Consider the following 24,458-nt stretch of genomic DNA (forward strand, 5'->3'; position numbering starts at 1 on the left):
CTGGCAATGTGCACTTTAACCACATGTGATTTTTTTCTATTACAAATCTTAAAATTTTGGCACATAAATAAATGATGGGTCTTTGTCCCAAACATTATGGAGGGCACTGTAGAACCAATGAATGAAAGATATGCAAAAAAGTAACGATGATCAAGGAAACGGTCGATTGTTGGCTGTGGGTTGTGTGATAACGCGTTATACAGGCAATGAAACCCAACAGAATGACAGTGAAACTAGTACAACGACTAGGGTGAGGGCGGGTCGGAGACATAGAGGGAATGCAAGGGTTATGAGGTTGGAGAAATCAGTAATCATACCACTGGGTTGTAAGCTGCTCAAGCGATATATGGGTGCTGTTCCTCCAATTTGCATTGAGCCTCATTCTGACAATGGAGATGGTGGGGATAGAAAGATCAGTGTGGGAATGGGAAGTAGAGTTAAAGTGTTTGGCGACTGGGAGATCACGTAGGCCAAGGTGCACTGAGCATCCTATTGAGTCATTGCCTGTATAATTCGTTATCACCAAGCACACAGCCCACAAGGGGCCGTTTCCTTGATCGTTACATTTTTGCATATCTTTCATTCATTTGTTCTATTTGTCTCTATATCACCGTCTATATCTCTCATTTCCCTTTCCCCGACTCTCACTCTGAAGAAGGGTCTCGGCCCGAAACGTCACCTTTTCCTTTTCTCTCCAGAGATGTTGCCTGACCTACTGACTTACTCCAGCATTTTGTGTCCATGGAGGAACGGACTTTGCTGTATACCCTAAGCTGTTCTGTTTCATCATTGTCTATTTTTTTAGGAAGGGAAGGGATTTACGTTCCATTACTGGGCATTGTTCGATGGCCATGCGGGCACTGGTGCTGCGGTGATTGCCTCGAGACTACTTCACCTCCACATCTGTGAACAGCTGCGTGACATTGCGGACATCCTGCGGGACTGTGATGTACCTCCCCCGATCTGCCTCTCCAGCGAGGCCGAGACAGTAACCGCAGATGGTACAAAGAGCCCTGCACATGAGGGGGACTGGCAACCCCCCACTGACAACGAGTCAAGGTTCCTGCTGGAGAAGGAAATCTCACACCAGTGCCTGATTGTTGGTGCAATAGAAAACGCCTTCAAGCAGATGGTGAGTTGTGGGACCATAACGCTTCCACCCACACTGGGCCTGGGAGCTCTTTCATTTTCTAGGCAGCTCCCAAGTGTACCTTCTGAACATCACTGTTATGTTCAAAGAGTTACAGGATTGAGGATTTAAGTCCAGATCCAGAGTGCATTTTTTTTTAACATTTGTTTATTTGTAAGATGTGGGCATTACTGGCAAAACCAGGTCTCACTCCTAAACGCCCTACAATAATTGACTTTCTAAGCCATTTCAATGGGTAATTAAGAAATATTAGAACTGTTGTTTGTCTGGATTCACAGATACTCCTACCAGAAGGACAATAATGAACCAGATATAATTTTTAAATCATACAGCAGTTTCATATTTGCTTTTGATTCCAGATTGATTTAATTAGCTAATTGAATTTGCCAGTTATAGTAGTGGATATGAACCTGTAGATCTGATTAATGGGTATCTGTACATGATGTGGCATGGTAGAATAACCTGGTAGTTAAGTTACTGCACCAGAACTAACAACCAAAGAACCACTGCATTGGGATGTGAAGAAATTGAAACTGAAAACCAATGCAGCTTCTCAGGGGAAGTTGGGACTGGGGAATTTGAGTAAGACTGAATATTAATGTCCAGAAAGAAAGGATTTGGGACGGCCAAAGGGGGTTAAATCTGATGAGGCTGGCTTGCATATACAGAAACTGATACAACCCATTAAGTGAGAATCAAATAGAAAACTCCAGATGCGGGAAATCTGAAATAAAAACAGAAAATGGTACTAGATTCTGAATATTCAGAAGATCAAGCAGCACGAGAGAGAGAGAGATAGAGATAGAGATAGAGATAGAGAGAGAGAGAGAGAGAGAGAGAGAGAGAGAGAGAGAGAGAGAGAGAGAGAGAGAGAGAGAGCGCATCTCTGGAGAGATGGAATGGGTGATGTTTCAGGTCAAGACCCTTCTTCAGACTGAGAGTCGGAGAAAGGCCAACGAAAGATGTAGGTGGAATCCACCATTCCTTGATCATCATTGCTTTTTGTATATCTTTCATACATTTGTTCTATAACCAACCACTTCTGACAAAGGCAATGGCTATCTGAAGTTGTTGAGAATTGCAGTTTCCTAAACTGAAGATGAGGTGCTGCTTTTACTGGGCCTCATTGAAATAGTAAAGATAGATTCAGAGTGCGAGAGGGATAGAGAATTAAAGTGCCAGGTTGCTGGAAAGTCAGCTTCACTCTTATGGAATGAATGGAGATGTTCTGCAAAGTAGTGGACCCAATCTGCATTTGGTTTCACTAGTGTGGAGGAGGCTGCATCATGAGTAATCTATGTAATGTGTTAGATTGGAAAACGTGCATGTAAATAATAGTTTCATCTTGAAACACCGAGTCTTTTGGTAATGGAAAAGGATGAGGCACAAGGGCAGAATTTGCAACTCTTACAGTTGCATGGGAAAGTGCCAGGGAAAGAGGAATGGTTGGTGGCCATGGAAGAGGGATTCAGGAAGCGATGTGGGGACTGGTCCCTTTGGAATGCTGCAAGAGGGAAGATATGTCTGCAAATGCAATCTTGTCAATGGTTGTAAAAAGTTGAGAGGATGATGGTGAATATAGAGGAATGAAAAGAGAAGACGAGTGTGTTATCCTTGGCGGAGCCAATAGACATAGACAATAGGTGCAGGAGTAGGCCATTTAATGGCACCGCCATTCAATGTGATCATGGCTGATCATCCCCAATCAGTACCCCGTTCCTGCCTTCTCCCCATATCCCCTGTCTCTGCTATTTTTAAGAGCCCTATGTAGCTCTCTCTTGAAAGCATCCAGAGAACCTGCCTCCACCGCCTGGGGAGGCAGAGAATTCCACAGACTTATTTTTGTTTGTTTAGTTTAGTGTGGTATCTATTGAATACGGTGTTAAAACTGTCGTGCTGCCGCAAGTGAGACTGTCAATGTTCTGTTTCAGTACACGTCACAATTAAACACTTATGTGCAGGAAGAAACTGCAGATGCTGGGTTTACACCGAAGATAGACACAAAATGATGGAGCAACTCAGAGGGACAGGCAGCATCTCTGGAGAGAAGGAATGGGTGACGTTGTGATTCGAGACTCTTCGTCAGACCGAAGAAGTGTGGTGACCCGAAACGTCGCCCATTCCTTCTCTCCAGAGATGCTGCCAGTCCCGCTGAGTTACTCCAGTACTTTGTGACAATTAAACGCTCTTGACAATTGTTACAGAAGTGGCTCCGCCTCGCAGCATGTGAAGTGATTTTGGGGGCCTCCAGATTGTGAATGAGATAATAGAAATGCAAGTCTTTGTTCTTTTCACATAATGATGATGCTGTTTATTATGAGCGACATCTCTATGTACTAAAGAGAGGGGGGTGAGCTAGCATCCACGAAGAAAGAGAACATTAAAGTCCTTTACATGCTCTGACGCTTATAGGAGGGATTTGCTAGTTGGGGGTATAGCACCTGGGGTCTTGGCTGCCACAGTTGTGCATGGTCTGAGGAATGGACTTCTTCTTGTTGCAGGACAAACAGATTGAAAGGGAACGAAGCTCCTACTGCATTCTGGGCGGTTGCTGTGCTCTGGCAGTTATCTACCTTCTGGGAAAGATTTACGTGGCAAATGCAGGTGACAGCAGGTACAAGGGCTATTATAAACCTATTATACACCTATAATAAACCTACTGACTCCCACAGCTGTCTAGACAACATTCCTCCCCCCCCTCCCCCACCACCTCTCACAAAGACTCTATCCCCCCCCTACTCCCAATTCCTCCATCTACGCCGCATCTGCACCCAAGATGCGGTGTCCCATACCAGGATATCGGAGATGTCCTCATTCTTTAGGCCTCTTCCATCGTAGATTGTAATTGTATTGTGATCAATTTTTAGCTAAGTATATAAAAACATAAAGGAATTTGATTTGCTATGCAGTCATACCAAAAAAGCAACAAAACACACAACTATATAAAAGTTAACATAAACATCCACCACAACGGCTCCCCCACATTTCTCACTGTGATGGAAGGCAAAAAAGTCCATCCTTCTTCCTCTTTATTCTCCCACGGTCGGGGCAGTCGAACCATCCGTTGGGGGGATCGAAGCTCCAGCATCTGGCGATCGCCCCCCCACGTTGGGACGATTGAAAGTCCCCGGGCTCCATGATGTTAAGTTCGCACGCATCCACGGTTGGAGCTCCGAGGTCGATCCCTGGCAAAGTGATCGCGGGCTCCGCGATGGTAAGTCCGCAGGCGACCATGGTGGAGCTCTCAAAATCGGTCTCCAGCAAAGGCCACCAACTCCTCGATGTTAGGCTGCAGTGCGGACGGAGATACGATACGGAAATAATCGCATCTCCGTCGAGGTAAGAGATTAGAAAAAGTTTCCCCCAACCCCCTCCCTCCCCCCACACATAAAACAAGCTAAAGAACTCTAAAAATATACATTTAACACATACAATTAAAATACAAAGAAGGAAAGGGACAGACAGACTGTTGGCGAGGCAGCCATTGCTGGCGCCACCCGGTGGTCACGTTCGCAGTCAGGGGCAGAGTGTGAGATCATTCCATTTGTGCGATGTCTCTGAGAGCATTGCAGGGAACTGTTCCATAATGTCTTAAAAATGCTTATCATTTGGCATCGATGAGAAGCATTACCAGTATTAAAGTTGGATGTGCTGCCAGATAAATTAATTAGTTAAAATGTAGAAACAAGGAACGGCAGATACTGGTTTACAAAATAAAGTGCTGGAGTAACTCATTGGGTCAGGCAGTATCTTTGGAGAACATGGATAGGTGATATTTCAGGTTGGGACCCTTCTTCAGATAATTAGTTACCCCCACTGTTCAAGCCTCCACCTACTCACACCCCTGCCCCAACATTACTTCCCTTTATCTCAGAATTTCTCCCTCAATGGCATAGTCAATAGTCCCATCGTCTTGAGCGTTGAACCTGCTATTTTTGCCTCCCTTCGCAATGAATCTGGCAACCTCTATTGCACTCCCCAACTGTGACGCCAAACACAGCGTAGACCTTTTCCTTCTACCAATAACCCCAGCGTCAAAAGTGAGCATATGTTTTTACAGCCATTCATGGACAATAGCTTGGGCCTCCAGATTTCATGGGATTGCCATTGACTGCATACTTCGACACTGCCCTCTCGCTATGACTCGTGACTGAACCCATTCATAGAACGGTAGTATATTTAGGAAAACTATTTTAAGGGACTTAAACATCTTCATCAAATATCTTCAAGCAAATAGATAGAGGAAATACAGAGATATCCAATTGAAAAGCATTTAAAGTCGCTGGTGCCGTGTAGGAAATCAGCAGCTGATTTGGACATAGGAAGCTCAGAGGCCAGTATCTCTCTTTATCTAAGATAGTCAGAGATTGTATGCAATGATAACTCATATATCATGACTCATGACTCGGGGACTTTCCACTCTAAACTTATTGCAACACTTAGAGCAGTTGGTCACATGATACAACTGTTGTTGTACTTGACACATTACAGTTTGGATGTAATGTCCCTGGACTTGTTCAAAATAATTCAAGGGGCACTTTTACATCCAACTGAGGCAACAGATGGAAATGTCTTAAATACCTCTCTGGAACGAAAGCACTTCTAGCAGAGCAGCACCCCTCAATTGCACTGTAATACTCAGGTCTCTAGAGTGGGACGAACTCATAAATTGCCTGACTCTGAGGCAATAATGCTATCAACTTTGAAACATTGTCGATGTCCTTTATGTGGCAACTGTTTGCATACCTGTGGTCTGCAGGCAAGGAATTTCACTGTGACTTGTCACATGGACAATAAAGTATTCATTCAACTAAACCCTCAGCTGACATGACACATAAAGTCTTTCTGTTCCAACCAGCTTATCACCCACAATATGACGTTACAGTATGTACTGTACACAACCCACCCAAACCAAAACATGGGATCGTAATAAGGCAGACAAAAATGCTGGAGAAACTCAGCGGGTGTGGCAGCATCTATGCAGCGAAGAAAATAGGCAACGTTTTGGGCCGAGACCCTTCTTCAGACTGCTGTGAGGGTGGGGGGGGTGGGAGGAAGAAAGGAAGAGGTGGAGCCAGAGGGCTGAGGGAGAGCTGAGAAGGGGAGGAGAAAGTAAGGACTACTTGAAATGAGAGAGGTCAATGTTCATACCGCTGGGGTGCAAACTGCCCAAGCGAAATATGAGGTGCTGCTCCTCCAATTTACGGTGGGCCTCACTCTGGCCATGGAGGAGGCCCAGGACAGAAAGGTCGGATTGGGAATGGGAGGGGGGGTTGAAGTGCTGAGCCACCGGGAGATCAGGTTGGTTATTGCGAACCGAGCGGAGTTGTTCAGCAAAGCGATCGCCAAGCCTACGCTTGGTCTCCCCGATGTAGAGCAACTGACATGTAGAGCAGCGGATGCAATAGTTGGGGTTGGAGGAGGTGCAGGTGAACCACTGCCGCACCTGGAAAGACTGCTTGGGTCCTTGAATGGAGTCAAGGGGGGAGGTAAAGCGACAAGTGTAGGATCGTAATAAGGGTTTGGCCTGAAACATCGCCTATCCATGTTCTCCAGGGATGCTGCCTGACCTGCTGAGTTACTATAGCCTTTTGTATCATTTTTTAAAACGAGGGATCGCCTTGAAGAGGCAAATTGAAAACCAAATAAAATCTCCAGTGTGGTAAATTGTTCTTCTTTCCACCGATTCCTCCCATCAATTTTAAAAAACTAGCACAGTTGTACCCTCTAGACACTTTAAAACCTGTGCCCTCTGGCCTTCTTCTTATTGAGTCCACACACAAGATTAGAAGTTGTTCAGCCAGAGCTGAACACACTTCTCGGCATCTGCACAATGGTGTCTGTCTTGTGCTTCTTGTGCATGGTGGGGGAAAGATTGGTGGAAACAGGGCCACGACATGAACGCTCTTTCCTTGACCCCCCCTCTGGTTATGAGGCCTTTAGCCTTTGGAAAGAACTTCTCTTAATTTACCCTGTCTCAACACTTAATGTGCCTAACTACCTTTATCAAATGTGAAAACTGTTTTTGTTTTTAATTCCAGAGCTATTCTAATCCGCAATGGAGAAATTATCCCACTGTCTAATGAATTCACCCCGGAATCTGAGCGGCAGAGATTGCAGTATTTAGTAAGGAAATATTTCCTACCTTGTCTTCTTGGTCTCCATATAAATCTATTTTTTAAATCTTAGACACTTTGATGTATGTGTTAGCGTGACAAGGGACACTGAAGCCACCCCGTCTATTCTCTTCCATGCACGTGCTCTACTCCAGCTTGTTGCTGAGCAGCCAGATTACCCTGGCTCCAGGATTCAGTTGGTCTACAGCTCATTGTGGCCACTGTGTTACCATCAACACTGGAATAGTCTCCATGAGCTCTGGTTAAATGTGGAAGGATAATGGGTTAAGTCAATAGGTATAGACTAAAGATGGACGCATGTAGCTGGGGTAACTCAGCGGGGTCAGACATCACCTCTGGAGAAAAGGAATGGGTGACATTTCGGTCACCTATTCCTTTTCTCCAGAGATGCAGTCTGATCCCGTTGAGTTACTCCAGCTACTTGTGTCTATCTTCAGTTTAAATCAGCATCTGCAGTTCCTTCCAACACAAGGTATAGACTCGGTTGACTTCCATCACTGTCCACTCCAATATAAAGCCATTCTTACAGAAGTGGCAACTATCTAACTTGGCACAATTTTTTACTTTAGTTTAGTTTAGAGATGCAGCGCGGAAACAGGCCCCATCGGCCCACCGGCTCCACGCCGACCAGCGATCCCCACACATTAACACCAACTTATACTCACTCGGGACAATTGTTACCTTTACCAAGCCGATTACATACCTGGACATCTTTACATCTGGGGATAAATCTCAGTGTCTAGTCATCCCATTAATCTGTTCCCCTATTCTTAGTCTAGATGACTGCTGGTTTTGTGCAAGCCATGTACAACTACAAATGTTCTCACCATTTAATGTACCCTTCAACCACAGTACTCAAGATTGGCTTACTGTCCTCCATTTTAACAACTCTCATTGTTATTTTCAATCCACTCCTCCCCTCCTCCCAAACCTTCTCTTGACACCCCTTATCTCTGTAAAATACATAGATCTCCAACCTGCTCTGTTCCTGACGTCTGTGACATATTTAATGTTTTTCACTGCACCCTCAGACACCAAGACCTCCCTAAATATCTTCATCTTTTGAATTCTTAAAAATTATTCTTGAAACATGTCTTTCATCACCTGTCCTGATTGCTCAGTGAAAAGCCTTGTCTAATAATAATCCTGTGAGACAAGTTGGAACATTTTACTAGCTGTATTAATCCAGGTTGTTTTTGTTCAGGGATATTTACAGCCACATCTTCTTGGAAATGAATTCACGCGCTTGGAATTTCCGAGGAGGATTCAACACAGGGAAATTGGACGCAAGATGTTGTTCCGCGATTATAGCATGACTGGCTGGTGAGAATCAATAATATTTCAACTAATTTTACAGGATTTGAATGTGGCTAGCAAGAGCATCCTGTACTATTCTTCCTTAATTGACCTTAAGAGGGTGGTAGTGGGCATTGAACTGACACAAACTTCCTGACTGATGAGAGGAGGATTGGGTGGGTAGCAGAATGGCTTTGTGAGCAGCTTTGGACACATGGGCATTCGGATTGAATCGAAAATTGTTTTTCCATGTAAAGAACTCCGGAAATAGGTCTAAGTAATAATTCTTCCAGAGATCTGGCACAGTCAAAATGGGATGAATGTTGCTGCATTCCTCCATGTCTATGAAGAATTATTGATTTGTCCAACTCAAGACTTGAGCTTTTTGAAGTAGGGTCTCGACCCAAAATGTCACCCATTCCTTCTCTCCAGGGATGCTGCCTGTCCCAGCATTTTGTGTCTATCTTCGATTTAAACCAGCATCAGCAGTTCCTTCCTGCACACTTAAGCATTTAGTTTAGAGATACATCTCAATTCGGCCAGCGATCTAACACTACCTCAATCCTAAACACACTTGGGACAATTTACAATTTTTACCAAAGTAAATTAACCTACAAACCTGTACGGCTTTGGAGTGCGGGAGGAAACCGGAGCACCCGGAAAAAACCCACGCAGTCCAGGGACAACGTACAAACTCCATACAGACAACACCCATAGTCAGGATCGAACCTGGGTCTCTGGCGCTGTAAGGCATCAACGCTACCGGTGCGCCACCGTGCCGCCCCTTTAAGAGAGGCAAATTAATATTTTCTGATCTGATAAATGTTACAGCATCCCTTCTTCTTTCTGTAGGGCATACAAGACTATCGAAGAGGATGACTTGAAGTTTCCATTGGTGTATGGTGAAGGCAAAAAGGTAATTGAAGGTTGTTAAAAAAATACAACTGAAAGCCGGCTGTGAAAACTCTTGATTTAAAGTTTGCAATCCTGGAGCGAGCATTGCAAAAATTTCTGGTGCTTGAAAGAATCAAAGAGACTTCATTGTGTAGACATTTCTCGAGTTATACAGCACTGAAACAGGCCCTTCAACCCATGCTGACCATCCAGCACCAGTCTATACAAAACCCATCGGCCAAATGTGAGTGTTGCTATATGGGAAAAACCAATTTATCCCACATGAAATTCAACAAACTTCAAACACAATTAAGCCAATGGGTGCAACTAAAAAATGGGTACAGAAATAGCATCTGGCAACAGGATAAGTTGAGAAGGTTGTTAAAAAGACACATTTGCCAGCCGAGGAGGAAAGAGCAATGAAGTGGGATGAATTGCACGGCACCATTAAAGCAGCAGAACAAACATATGGGCTGCTCACATTCTGTGTCATTTCCAGAATTGTAGGGCTTTAGCTCTTGGGGTTTGATGTTAATTAGGGTTAATTGTGGGAGGGAGCACTGCTATATTCTTAAAACAGTGAAACATTTGAGCTCACCACAGAAAGGCTAATATTGACCCCGTTTAATACCGTGTTGTATTGTTAGTTAATTTAGTGACTGGAGCATTTTCAACAAAATGTTCATATATGGATTAATAACAAGTATCACAAGCAACCATTTATTTTTTGATTACCACCCTTCATTTTTTTTTTCAAATCTGGATAAATTTCTAGATGATGTACAAATTTTGGCCAGTTTCATTTTTCCAAAATGTCCTTCTCATTTGGTATCACTCAAATAAATCCTTTGAGCAACTTTCTTACTCAATGAATAGAGACGATTGTGCGAAGTTTTCCACGCAGAGTGTGGTTTTTATCCCGTGGTTTTTCTTTATTGTTCCCATATCAATCTTGGTCTTGTGGCTCAGCCTGCTTGAAGTTTGTAAAGGGGATCGGGTGGAGGGCAGGGATAAAGCATCTTTCCACCACTCGCCCTCCCCACAAGTCAACATCAGAGAATTGCAATGCAACAGACTTCAGATGGTGGTATCTGGAGCAAAGAAAAAATGAAGTGTTGAAAGAATTCAGTGGGTCAAGCAGCATCTGTGGAAGGACAGGGATGGTCTGTGTTACTAGATGAGATTGCGCGTGGGGCAGTGGGTGGTGGGGAGGAATGATAGGCAGATGGAACCAGGAAGGATGGGGAAGACTGGAGACAGAGGCGATAGATGATAGATGAAACCAGATCAAGGAGGGGCGATGGACAGATGGATCAAAGTGGAGGAAGGGGATAGTTAAGATGAACGAAGTAAGACGAAACACAGGTAGATTGTATGTGGAAGATTGGAGGATGGAACATCAATGAATTGGTTACATCAATGAATATTGAAGAAAGAATATTGCATCAAGTATCCAGTATCAAGTAACCCACTCCTTTCCTTTCCCAATCCACCCAGGCACCGAACGTGTGGCTGCCAGCCAACCCTCCCTGACTCAGTGAGTGTGCGGCAGGTCTGCTCAGTGTTCCTAGGTCGGCTCACATGCATAAGGGTCTACAAGTCGGGTGTTCATAATATAGACATGGCCTACATACTGCCTACCTTCCCTCTACACTCAGTCCTGGTGCAGAGTCAGAGCATAACGGTGGATTTTAGTTCATCAAGAGATTTCAGTTGTGGCTGGTCAACAGTTTCCTTTCATGAGTTTTCAAGAAGAGTGGGAACAGCAGCATTCCAGCACGTTGGCACAGCGGTCGAGTTGCTGCCTTACAGCGCCAGAGCTCTGGGTTCGATCCTGACTACGGGTGCTGTCTGTGTGGAGTTTGTACGTTCTCCCCGTGACCTGCGTGGGTTTTCCCCGGGTGCTCTGATTTCCTCCCACACTCCAAAGCACAGGTTTGCAGGCTAATTAGCTTGGTAAAATTGTAAATTGTCCCTGGTGTGTGTAGGATAGCGATAGCGTGCGGGGATCGCTGGTCAGCGCGGGCTCCGTGGACCAAAGGGCCTGTTTCCGCGCTATATCTAAACTAAAAAGCAGCATTCCTCTCGACGTGTCAAAGGGCAAACAGGATTTTTGAACAGGCACTTGCACTTTACATTCATGATGATATGTGAATTACTGAGACACCGTCTATCTCAACAGGCACGCGTCATGGCAACCATAGGAGTAACTCGAGGACTGGGAGATCATGATTTGAAGGTTCACTATTCTAACATCCACATCAAACCTTTCTTGTCCTGCATGCCAGAGGTGAGAGCTACTAACAGATGCTGTCAATAATAGTAATTGTTTCAGAAGGAGCTACCTACTTCAGAGTTACGCAGTAGATAATAAAGTGACCTGAATTGATCTTCCAGTATCCAACTGAATAGTGTAGGAAGGAACTGCAGATGCTGGTTTAAACCGAAGATGGACACAAAATGCTGGAGTAACTCAGTGGGACAGGCAGCATCTCTAGAGAGAAGGAATGGGTGATGTTTCGGGTCGAGACTGTTCAGACTGAGTTAGGGGAAAGGGGAACGAGAGATAGACGATGATGTAGAGAGATATAGAACAAATGAATGAATGATATGCAAACAAGTAACAATGATAAAGGAAACATTCATGGTTAGCTTAGCTAGGTGAGAACACAAGATTAGGGTGGGGGAGGGATGGAGAGAGGGAATGCAGCGGTTACTTTAAGTTAGAGAAATCAATATTCACACCACTGTGTTATAAGCTGCCCAAACGAAATATGAGATGTTGTTCCTCCAATTTGCATTTAGCCTCACTCTGACAATGGAGGAGGCCTAGGACAGAAAGGTCAGTGTGGGGATGGGAAGGGGAATTAAAGTGTTTAGCAACCGGGAGATCAGGTAGGTAGAGTGGACTGAGTGAAGATGTTCAGTGAAATGATCGCCCAGTCTACCTTTGGTCTCGCCGATGTATAAGAGTCCACATCTTGAACAACGGATACAGTAGATGAGGTTGGAGGAGGTGCAAGTGAACCTCTGCCTCACCTGAAAGGACTGTCAGGGTGGATTTCACTCTTCGATTTGCATTTTCTTGATTCTGCTTCAATGTTCCAGCAGAGGGCAGCAGATACTGTGTGAGAAACATGAATTGACCTGGAACTGGATTGTAAACACCAACTTAATTTCCTGATTCAATATGGAGTTCACAATATCATCGGTGCCTACTTCATCACCCTCATTGTGGTGGGGGACATTTGAGGGGTGCTGTATGTTTCTTAAACTTTGCAACTGTGTCGAGGTGTCCTGTTCACTGTTGAAATAACAGGAGAGGAAGCTCATCATCTTCAAATTCAGGGACATCCTGGAAAGTCATGAGTAAACCTGATGAGTATAACTGTGATCTGATTGATGGAAAGATATAGCATAGAATTGGGCCTTTTGGCCCATCGTCCACTTCGACCTTTGATCAGCTGTTCACACTGTGTTATCCTTTCTCATCCACTCCCTACACATTAGGAGCAATTTACAAAGGCCAATTAACCAACAAATTCATACGTTTTTGGGGTGTTGTAGGAAATCTATGTGGACACAGGGAGAACATGCAAACGACAAAGACAGCGACTGAGTTCTGAATTGAACCCAGGTCCCCAGCAGCAGACTTACCAGATTTGTCACTGTGTCACCCTGTTGTATTCTTGGTTGAACATCCTGCCCACGCCTATAGCCAAAGGTAATATTGAGCAGAAATTGGTGGAAGGGCACCAATAAACTGGACAATTGGGATGGGGTTCAAATCAATGAGCATTTAAAGAAAGGCTGCGATGTGTTGGGTGTATAGGCTGGGGGAGTGAAGAAAGAGAAACTGTATTGCTGTTCTGCCTGGGGTGGGAGAGGGGAGATGAATATCAAAGCAGATGTCCGGGAAATCGAGGAAATATATGTGAGGACAGACAACTAGAGTTGAGTGGAGGCCAGACTTCTGGAAGAAGGAGGGTATTTCATAAGAAGAAGGGTCTGAGGAAGGGCCTCGACCCGAAACGTCACCCATTCCTTCTCTCGAGAGATGCTGCCTGTCCCGCTGAGTTACTACAGCTTCTTGTGTACATCTCCAGAAGCTCTGGAGCAGAAGGCTTCATTTTGGGACACGATGCTTCGGAGATGGAGAAGTTGAGAAAAAGAGATGGCATCATCACAGGAGAATGTGGGAGGAGGCGTAGTCTAGGGAGCTGTGGCAGTTCAGTGGGTTTAGAGAAGATTTAGGTGCTAGTCCTGAGATGGAGAGATCCAGAAAAGGAGGAGAAGTGCCAGAGGCAGTCTCAGTGAATCTGAGGGAGGGTGGAAGTTGGGGGTGAATGGGATGAGTAAGAAGAGTCTCGACCCGAAACGTCACACATTCCTTCTCTCCAGAGATGCTGCATATCCCACTGAGTGACTCCAGCATTCTATGTCTATCTTCAGTAAATATGACAAAATTGATAAATTCTGGCTGAGTGCTGAAAGCAGCATCAATTGAGTCATCAAAGCAATGGAGAAAGGTGAGCTATGCCAGAACAAGGTTATGGTGACCATTCTACATGGCAAACAAGAAGGCAGGAGCAGCTAGCGCCTAGTCAAGTGCCCATAGCTACACGTCTGATCTATTGGAAGTCACAGGAATCAAATAAGAAGTTGTTGGGTGCAAGGACAAGTTCTGCGTGAACGTGTTGGTGGATGGGACATTTGGCACGCCCCAATGACTCATCAATTTTTAAAGATGCACCATGGAAAACAATCTATCTAGATACATCACAAATTGGTATGGCAATTGCTCTGCCCAAGACTGTAAGAAACAGCAGAGATTTGCGGCGTCAGCTCAGTCCATCGCGCAAAATAAAGTCCCTGACATGAGTGTAGAGTGAAGAATTAGAAGCTGTATAATTTTGGAGGGATGAAGTGTGTGCAGTATAAAATGTTTGTCTAAACGGCAATCATAGGGCGACATTGTGTAATAGTGGTAGAGCTATTGCCTTACAGCGCCAGAGACCAGGGTTCGATCCTGACTGTGGGTGCTGCCTGTACGGAGTTTGTACGTTCTCCCCGTGACCTGCATGGCTTTTCTCCAATATCTTCGCTTTCTTCACAAACTCCAAAGACATACAGGTCTATAGGTTAACTGGCTTGGTATAAATGTGAAATGTTCCCTAGTGTGTGTAGGGTAGTGTTAATGTGCGGGGATCGCTGGGCCAAAGGGCCTGTTTCCGCGTTGTATCTCCAAATTAAAACCTGTTGGCTCAAAGGCTTGTCATTGAGCAGCACACAATGTCATTGCCCTGTCCCACAGTACGAGTTCATTCAAGAGCTCTCCTGAGTTTAAAACAAATCAAACTCGTGGTAAGCACAGAGAATGAACGTGGCGGGTACGTCGGCGCTCGGGGACGTCTCTTAGCGGCTCGTAACGCTAACGGCAGGTACTCAGGAACACTCGCTAACGGCAGGTAAGCTCGGGAAGACTTTTCAACATGTTGAAAAATGTCCACGAGAACCCCGAGTACCGACGAGCGGCCATTACCGTAAATCTCTGAGTTCGAATCAGGGCAAACTCGGGAGAGCTCTTGAAATGAACTCGTACCGTGGGACAGGGCCATAACTCTGCACAACGTTTTTCATAAAATCTTCTGTATTCCTTGCAGGTCAAAGTATATGATGTGAAAAAATATGAGCATGGTACGGATGATGTGATAGTGATGGGGACAGACGGGCTGTGGGACGTTGCTTCGGATCGAGAGGTGGCAGATGCAGTCATTCAAATGCTTTCCAGCTGTGAGCCTGACAACCGCGACAGGTTTGTGAACTTCACTGGATTTTCTTAAGGTCCTTCTCAAAAAGGGAAAATTCAGGACGTGAAATGAATGGAGACTACACCTACTCACCATATTTTAGTTTGTTTTTAGTTCAGAGATACAGCGCAGGTAACAGGCCCTTCGGTCCGCCGGGTTTGCACTGACCAGCGATCCCCGCACATTCACACTGTCCAACACACACTGGGACAATTTTACATTTACGCCAAGCCTATTAACCTACCAACCTGTACGTCTTTGGAGTTTGGGAGGAAACCGGAGATCTCGGCGAAAACCCAGACAGGTCACGGAGAGAACGTACAAACTCCGTACAGACAGCACCCGTAGTCAGGATCGATCCGGATCACTGGCGCTGCAAGGCAGCAACTCTACCGCTACTCCACCGTGCCACCCTAATCATTCTGTACCCAATCTCAAACTGCTTCACCGACAGCAGAATAATATTTGATACACGATACTGTGTCTATAGGGAATTTGATCACTAATTTGGCCGCAGCAAGCTCCCATACAACAGAAATAGATTAATAACAAAATAACTGCTTTGTGTTGTTATTTGAGGGTACATATTGATCCCCTGCTTCTTCAAATAACCAATGTGATGTTTTATAAGCATCTGAGATGGAAAGGGGTACTTTATTAAATATCTCATTTGAAAGACAGCACCACTGTAGTCATCAGCACTGCATCAGGGAAGTTAACCTGGATTTTCTGTTTCGATATTGGGGTTACGTGGAACGTCATAGACAGAACAGTGCAGCACGGCAACAGGCCCTTCAGCCCACATTGTTCATGCCAAACATGATGCCAAGTTAAAGTAATCTCCTCTACTTGCACGCAATCCATATCCCTCCATCCACCACATATGCATCTGCCGAGCTAACAGCCTGTTAAATGTCACTATTGTATCTGCCTCCACAACCACTCCTGGCAGCACACCCAGGAAGCCACGGATGTGGCTATGATGAAAAGAAATGCCCCACTTATCTCCTTTAAACTTTTCCCCTCTCATCTTAAATCCATACCCTCTAGTCTTTGACATTTCCATTCTGGGAAAATGTTTCTGACTCTACCCAATCAATGCATCTCCATAATTTTGCATGCTTTTATCCTGTGTCCCTTCAGCTTCAATTTTCCAGAGAAAGAAATCCAAGTTTTTCCAACCTCTCCTTATAATTCATCCCCTCCAGTCCAGGCAGTATTCTGGTAAATCTCTTCTGTACCCTGTCCAAGTCATCCATATCTTTCCTACAGTGGTGAGACCAGACTGCACACGGTACTGCAAATGTGACCTTTCCAAGTCCTAAAATGTTACAACATGACTTCCTGTTTCTTATATTCAATGTCCTGACTGATGAAAGCACCCTTACCATATGTTTAGTTTAGTTTAGTTGAGAGAGAAGAATTTCATTGTCCTATCTGGAACACATTACAATAAACTCTCTTGACTCTTGAGACAGGCCCTTCGGCCCACCGAGTCTGCGCCGACCAGCGATCCCCGCACATTTACACTATCTTACACACACCAGGGACAATTTACAATTTCACCAGGCCGATTAACCTATAACCTGAACGTCTTTGGAGTGTGGGAGGAAACCAGAGTACCCAGAGAAAACCCACGCAGTCACAGGGAGAACGTACAAACTCTATACGGACATCACCCATAGTCAGGATGGAACCATGGTCTCTGCGCTGTAAGGCAGCAACTGTACCACTGCGCCACCGTGCCACTCTAAACTAAACGCGACCTACACTGCGCAAATTCCACACAGACAGCACCCGAGGTCGGAATCAGACCTGTGTCTCTGGAGCTGTGAGGCAGCACCTGTGCCATTGTGTCGTACCTATTTGTGTTGCCAGTCTCAGGGAACTATGGACCTGGACCCCAAGATCGCTCTGTACCTCAATGCTGCTCAGGGTCCTGTCAGTAACTATATAGCTTCCTCTCACATTTAACATCCCAAAGTGCAATACCTCACACTTGCTCCCATTCTACTACAATGGTCGAAATCTGTAACTTTCCTCACTGTTTGACAACTCCACTAATGTTGATATAAATGTTGGAGAAACTCAGTCTGAAGAAGGGTGGGTCTCAACCCGAAACATCACCTTTTCCTTCGCTCCACAGATGCTGCCTCACCCGCTGAGTTTCTCCAGCATTTTTATCTACCTTTGATTTTTCTAACATCTGCAGTTCCTTCTTAAACACTCCAGTAAAGTTGCTGTCTGCAAACATACTAACCTATCTATCTACATTCACATTCAATTCATTTGTATATATATATATATATGTCTATCAGAAACAACAAAAACCCTAGCAGAGATCCCTGTGGAATTTCATTGGTCACAGACCTCCAGCCAGAATAATGTCCTTCCATTACAACTCTCTGATTTCTATGATATGTATCTCAATTCCATTCAGTTTTTTTGGGTTCCCTGACCTCAAGTACTCTAGCCTAAAAATAAAGTCCCAAGAAGTCTACATATCGGCCGGCATCCACTGGACAATGAATGTTCCATGTAAGCACGGTCTGTGGCAAGGAAAGGAAACCTATGTGGTCATCAGATTCTAGCAGCCAATGGGTCTCTGCTTAGTATAAACATGGAAAAAGTTGAATCATTCATCGTCATTACAAGCTTTTATGCATTCAAACCCTGTGCCAGCTCTTTGAAAGAGTTATCCAATTAGTCCTGTTCCACCTATTCCCCATAGTCCTACAAACTTATCCTTTCCAAATACATATCTCATTCTTTTCTAAATGTTACTATTGAATCTGCTTCCTCCACTGACTCAGACAGTGAATGTCACATTACAAACAACCTGCAGCATTAAAAAATAATTCTCCTCATCTCCATTTTGTTTAAGTGTCCTGTGATTTATGAACCCATTGCCTAATTATTCCATTACAACTCTGTTTCTACCATTAAGTCCCCAAATGTTCTCTTCATAAAAACACATATCTCTGCTTCTCTGGTCTTGCAAGGGGACTGACACATACCATTTCAGTAAAATGGTTCGGAAATGCAATGCAGATGTCAAGACTTGGTGTGTAAGAAGGAACTGCAGATGCTGGTTTACATCAAAGATAGACACAAAATGCTGGAGTAACTCAGCGGGACAGGCAGCATCTCTGGAGTGAAGGAATGGGTGATGTTTTTGGTCAAGACCCTTCATCTGACCGAGAGTCATGGGAGAGGGGGACTAGAGATATGGAAGGGCAAGGGGGGAAAACAACAGATAAAAGCAGACGATGGCCATGGAAATGTAGAATGGTTCATTGTTATCTGGGGGGAAGGTGACAATGAGGCATACAAACAGGAGCACGGTAAAACTATTCGGAGAACTAGGATGGGGGAGGGACGGAGAGAGAGGGAAAGCAAGGGTTACTTGTTAGAGAAAACAATATTAATACCGCTGGGTTGGGAACTGGCCAAGTGAAATTATCTCTAGTTGATGTTGCTTTTCACAGTCTGGGCACCATAGCAAAGGAAAAGCTTGCATTTACAGTGCACTCCATAATGTTTGGGAGAAAGACCCATCATTTATTTATTTGCCTCTGTACTCCACAATTGAGATTTGTAATAGAAAAAAAATCACATGTGGTTAAAGTGCACATTGTCAGATTTTAATGAAGGCCATTTTATACATTTTGGTTTCACCATGTAGAAATTGCAGCAGTGCTTATACATAGTCTTCCCCCATTTCAGGGCACCATAATGTTTGGGACACAGCAATGTCATGTAAATGAAAGTAGTCATGTTTAGTATTTTGTTACATATCCTTTGCATGCAATGACTGCTTGAAGTCTGCGATTCATGGACATCACCTGTTGCTGGGTGTCTTCTCTGGTGATGCTCTGCCAGGCCTGTATTGCAGCCATATTTAGCTTATGCTTGTTTTGAGGGCCTGTTTTGGGAGTTTTCTCTTCAGCATATAAAAAGCATGCTCAATTGGGTTCAGATCGGGTGATTGACTTGACCACTCAAGAATTGACCATTTTTGAAAAACTCATTTGTTGCTTTAGCAGTATGTTTGGGATCATTGTCTTGCTGTAGATTGAACCGCCGGCCAATGAGTTTTGAGGCATTTGTTTGAACTTGAGCAGATAGAATGTGTCTTTACACTTCAGAATTCATTATGCTACTCCCATCAGCAGTGGTATCATCAATGAAGATAAGTGAGCCAGCCATACAAGCCATAACACCCCCACCACCGTGTTTCACAGATGAGGTGGTATGCTTTGGATCTTGGGCAGTTCCTTCTCTCCTCCATACTTTGCACTTGCCATCACTCTGATACAAGTTAATCTTCATCTCATCTGCCCACAAGACCTTTTTCCAGAACTGTGGTTGCTCTTTTAAGTACTTCTTGGCAAACTGTAACTTGGCCATCCGATTTTTGCGGCTAACCAGTGTTTTGCATCTTGTAGTGTAGCCTCCGTATTTCTGATCATGAAGTCTTCTTCGGACAGTGGTCATTGACAAATCCACACCTGACTGCTGAAGAATGTTTCTGATCTGTAGGTTAGGTGTCTGGGGATTTTTCTTTATTATAGAGAGAATTCTTTGTCATCGGCTGTGGAGGCCTTCCTTGGCCTGCCAGTCCCTTTGCAATTAGTTAGCTCACCAGTGCTGTCTTTCTTATTAATGATGTTCCAAACAGTTGATTTTGGTAAGCCGAAGGTTTGGCTGATGTCCCTGACAGTTTTATTCTTCTTTCTCAGTCTCAAAATTGCTTCTTTGACTTTCATTGGCACAACTTTGGTCCTCATGTTGATAAAGAGAAATAAAAGTTTCCAAAGGTGATGTAAAGACTGGAGGAAAGACTAGGTGCTGAGAGCTCTCTTATACCTGCATGAAGGAGGCAATTAAACACACCTGAGCAATTACAAACACCTGTGAAGCCATGTGTCCCAAACATTATGGTGCCCTGAAATGGGGGACAATGTATAAACACTGCTGTAATTTCTACATGGTGAAACCAAAATGTATAAAATGGCCTTTATTAAAATCTGACAATGTGCACTTTAACCATTTGATTTTTTCTATTACAAATCTATTACAAATCTCAAATTGTGGAGTACAAACGCAAATAAATAAATGATGGGTCTTTGTACAAACATTGTGGAGGGCACTGTATGGAGAGACTTCCATCAAGTTAGAGTATCCCAAAGCATTTAACAGTTAATGGAGTACACTTAATGTATCGTTTATTTAGTAATCAATCTGTATTTTAAATCATCTTTTAATACATTGGGGCAATCTATTTATGTCCTGTAATATAACTAGTAATTAGTGGCCAGCCCTCTAACATTTTCCTGGAACCTTCAGGAATTGTCAATTTAATCGTCAACATACTACAAGGGATCTGTTGTAGGGGTAAAAAAAAAAGCAGAGTTTCCATTCTCTTTGAACGCTTTCAGCTGTAAAAATATTTGGAGTGAAGGAAAAGGCTATTGGGCTGAGCACCATGAACCATCCAATGGGTAACACACAGTCTGTTGATTTCCATTGGCGGTATGAAACCGTGGTGGGGTTGGTGATGAGGGACATATTGAGTCAGAGTGATGCTAAGGTAAAGGTAGTGTGATTGAAACCTCCTGGACTATATCCAGATCAATTGGCATATTTATTTGCTGTTTGAGAATCCAGCTTAATCTGCTTCTTGTGTAGGAAGGAACTGCAGATGCTGGTTTAATCCGAAGATAGAAGCAGATTAACACAAAATGCTGGAGTAACTCAGTAAAACAGGCAACATCTCTGGAGAGCAGGAATGGGTGTCGTTTCGGGTCGACACCCTTCTTCAGTCTGAAGTTAGAGTAATATAACTAGTAATTATTCAGTCTGAAGAAGGATCACGACCTGAAACATCATCCAATCCTTCTCTCCAGAGATGCTGCCCATCCCGCTGAGTTATCCCAGCATTTTGTGTTAATCTGCTTCTTTCCAAGCAGATTTATTCCTTTATAAATCACTTCTCTTTTTTTCAATTGAATTCAAAATGGTGCTGAAATAAATGAATCGAAGAATAAAGAAAAATGGCATTATTCAGAATCACTGAATTATTTTGTCCCGATGGTAGTTAAATCAGTCAGGTTCGATGGTTTCAAATGGAAACCACGCTAAATTGGGAAAGAGGATAGAAGATAAATATATGTTGAAACACTGGGATAACTCAAATGGGTAGCTATGAACCTTAATTAAGGAAAAACACAAGAAAATAATATTTGGCCTAAAATGACCAACCTGTGCTTTACTGTTTATATATTTCCATAAAATTCTCCCCACAGGTTTACCCTGGCAGCTCAGGACCTGGTGATGAAATCCCGTGGAGTTTTGAAGGACCACGGGTGGCGATTGTCAAACAACAGACTAGGCTCAGGTGATGACATCTCAGTCTTTGTCATTCCTCTTTATGGGCAAACGTGACCGGCTTTAGAACAATCCCACCTTGGACTCTGCAAAGACTGCACAATGGAGCTATTCATCTATAAATAACATTCGTTCACTTGTTAAATTGATTTGTACCCGGACTCGTGTACTGTAATCCCTCTTGTAAACAAGGACTTGCACTTGTAGGGTGTTTATACAACCTCACTACATTCCTGAGTGTGTTAAGGTTGTGCAGTCACTGCTGCATTGTCTGTAATCTGTCGCTCAATTTGCTCATTACATTTTCCTAAAATAAGTGTGATAAATGGCCCTATAAAACTCATGTTATTGAGCATTAGGCAAGGCCAGATATTAGCATTAACAATCAACCCCGTTGTTCTTCTAGTAGTAGAATTTTTATATCCACATAAAATACAGTCCTCAGTGTAAAATCTTATCAAACGATGGCACTTCAATAATGTACTGCGAGTGTTGGTCTGGATTATGTGGTCAAATCTCCATCACGGAACGCGAGCCCACAGTATCGGACTCTGAGAAGGAGAAGATTTCCAGGGAGACAGACATATTCATGATGCCGACGTCCACCTTAAAGTACTGCAAAGAAGTAAGATTTCCAGAATCCATCCTGAGACTGGCCACTGATCAGGTCAGTGCCTTGTTGAGTGATCATGTTGCTCGTTGACAGCGAAATTCACAAGCAAAGTGTCACGGATATTGGAAATCTGAAGTAGAAATAAAATCCCAGACAGCTCGTTTCAAACTGGCCTCATCTACATGTCATGATTAAACTAAACTCTACATATTATTGGTATTTGCAAAATGAGGAATGACAGACATTCTGTAAAATAATTAAAATTGAGAGAACTGCTGGAGGGACAGACAGATGGATCGGAGGTGCATATAGACGCCAGCCATGTATGTTTATCCTGATATATCCAGGAATGGAAGACCCTAGGATACGGTTGCAAGCAAAGATCCCAAGAGAAATATTGTATTAGGCAATGACAATATCCTATTATTACCAGAATCTAGCCTGGATTGGAGGGTATTAGCTATAAGGAAAAGTTGGATTATTTTCTCTGTTGAATCTATCCCCTACCCCCTAAACCTATGTCCTCTGGTCCTTGCTACACCTACTCTGTTCATTTCATGATCGTACACATCTCTATGAGATCACCCCTCATCCTCCTGCGCTCAAAGGAAAACATCCTAGCCTGCTCAACCTCTATCTATAGCTCAGGCCCTTGAGTCCTGGCAACATAATTGTACATTTTCTCTGCATCCTTTCCAGCTTAACAACATCTTTCCGATCCGATCTACAGTGTATGACACTATACCTGTCCTCCTTGCTCTCCAACAACCCTAACAATGTGTAGTCTTACCAGGTTCACTGTCACAGGCAACAACTCGCATTTAGTCAACTGATCAACCATACTCAGCCCTACCTTCCAATTGAGATGGCCATGTTGACAAGCATCCGGGCTTTTGCAGGTACCACCACTTAGGCCTCTGTACCAAGCTGCCAAATAATGGCCATTGTCAACAAATTGCACCGGGTCCAGTACCGAGGCTCAGGTGTCACAGCTTTTTTTTTTTCTCTACCCTCCCTATTCCCCCTCCTCCCCTCCCACTCCCTCCATTTTTTCCCCCTGCCCCTATCATCGTGATACAGGTCTCCGGAAAGCTGCTCAATACTGGCCACGTTTTAGAATGGGCCGAGTCTAAAAAAGCCCCCCCTTTACCCTGCAACAATAACCCCATTTTTTCTAAAGTTGTTAACTCCACAACCCAGCGCGCAAAGAAGCCACCTCCCCTAGAACGTGCCCACGCCCCGCGCCGAAAATTTATTATGCCCCAAAGCCCCAACAATAAACACCTTTCTCCCGCTGTCACCCCGCTTCTAACCCACCCCTTGATTTCGCCCACAGCCCCCCACCCCAAAAGGTAACCCCCCGGATCCCCCCCTGACAACACAACACCCCCCCCCCCCCCCCCCCCTCAGCTTTGAAAGTCTTATCCTCTCCCCTGTAAAAACTTATCAAACGAACTCCTGCACATTCAGTAATTACCTAGTCCGCCCCTATCCCCCCCTTCCGGCCCTTTCCCCCAACGCTTCACCTCCTGGAACTTCTTCTTCTCACGCTTTTTTTTTTTTTCTCCCCCCACTGCGGTCCGAAAGTCCACCTACCCAGGTCTTCCATGAATTCAATTTCAATGCCAGTAGGATACCACTCCTAGGATCCCTAAGATCTCTAACCTTCCAGCAGCTACCATGGCTAATTACATGCCTTCCTGAAAATATAATGCTACAGAAGATAAATATATGTTGAAACACTGGGATAACTCAAATGGGTAGCTATGAACCTTAATTAAGGAAAAACACAAGAAAATAATATTTGGCCTAAAATGACCAACCTGTGCTTTACTGTTTATATATTTCCATAAAATTCTCCCCACAGGTTTACCCTGGCAGCTCAGGACCTGGTGATGAAATCCCGTGGAGTTTTGAAGGACCACGGGTGGCGATTGTCAAACAACAGACTAGGCTCAGGTGATGACATCTCAGTCTTTGTCATTCCTCTTTATGGGCAAACGTGACCGGCTTTAGAACAATCCCACCTTGGACTCTGCAAAGACTGCACAATGGAGCTATTCATCTATAAATAACATTCGTTCACTTGTTAAATTGATTTGTACCCGCACTCGTGTACTGTAATCCCTCTTGTAAACAAGGACTTGCACTTGTAGGGTGTTTATACA

At 44.0% G+C, this 24,458-nt stretch overlaps 1 protein-coding gene across 1 annotated transcript in view; it reads left to right on the top strand.

The window, feature by feature from the left end:
* LOC129708586 (protein phosphatase 1H-like) overlaps positions 1-21,838 on the top strand; it is a 48,760-nt gene extending 26,922 nt beyond the window's left edge. Inside the window, exons 3-10 of the mRNA XM_055654412.1 lie at positions 806-1,132; positions 3,652-3,764; positions 7,192-7,276; positions 8,492-8,610; positions 9,436-9,499; positions 11,660-11,767; positions 15,141-15,292; positions 21,596-21,838. Coding sequence (XP_055510387.1) covers positions 806-1,132; positions 3,652-3,764; positions 7,192-7,276; positions 8,492-8,610; positions 9,436-9,499; positions 11,660-11,767; positions 15,141-15,292; positions 21,596-21,734 — 1,107 coding nt within the window. The 3' untranslated portion in view covers positions 21,735-21,838. The remainder of the gene's footprint in view (positions 1-805; positions 1,133-3,651; positions 3,765-7,191; positions 7,277-8,491; positions 8,611-9,435; positions 9,500-11,659; positions 11,768-15,140; positions 15,293-21,595) is intronic.
* Positions 21,839-24,458: the final 2,620 nt, after the last annotated feature.

The sequence above is a fragment of the Leucoraja erinacea genome, chromosome 24 (assembly GCF_028641065.1).
Source record: "Leucoraja erinacea ecotype New England chromosome 24, Leri_hhj_1, whole genome shotgun sequence".
Classification (NCBI taxonomy): Eukaryota; Metazoa; Chordata; class Chondrichthyes; order Rajiformes; family Rajidae; genus Leucoraja; species Leucoraja erinaceus.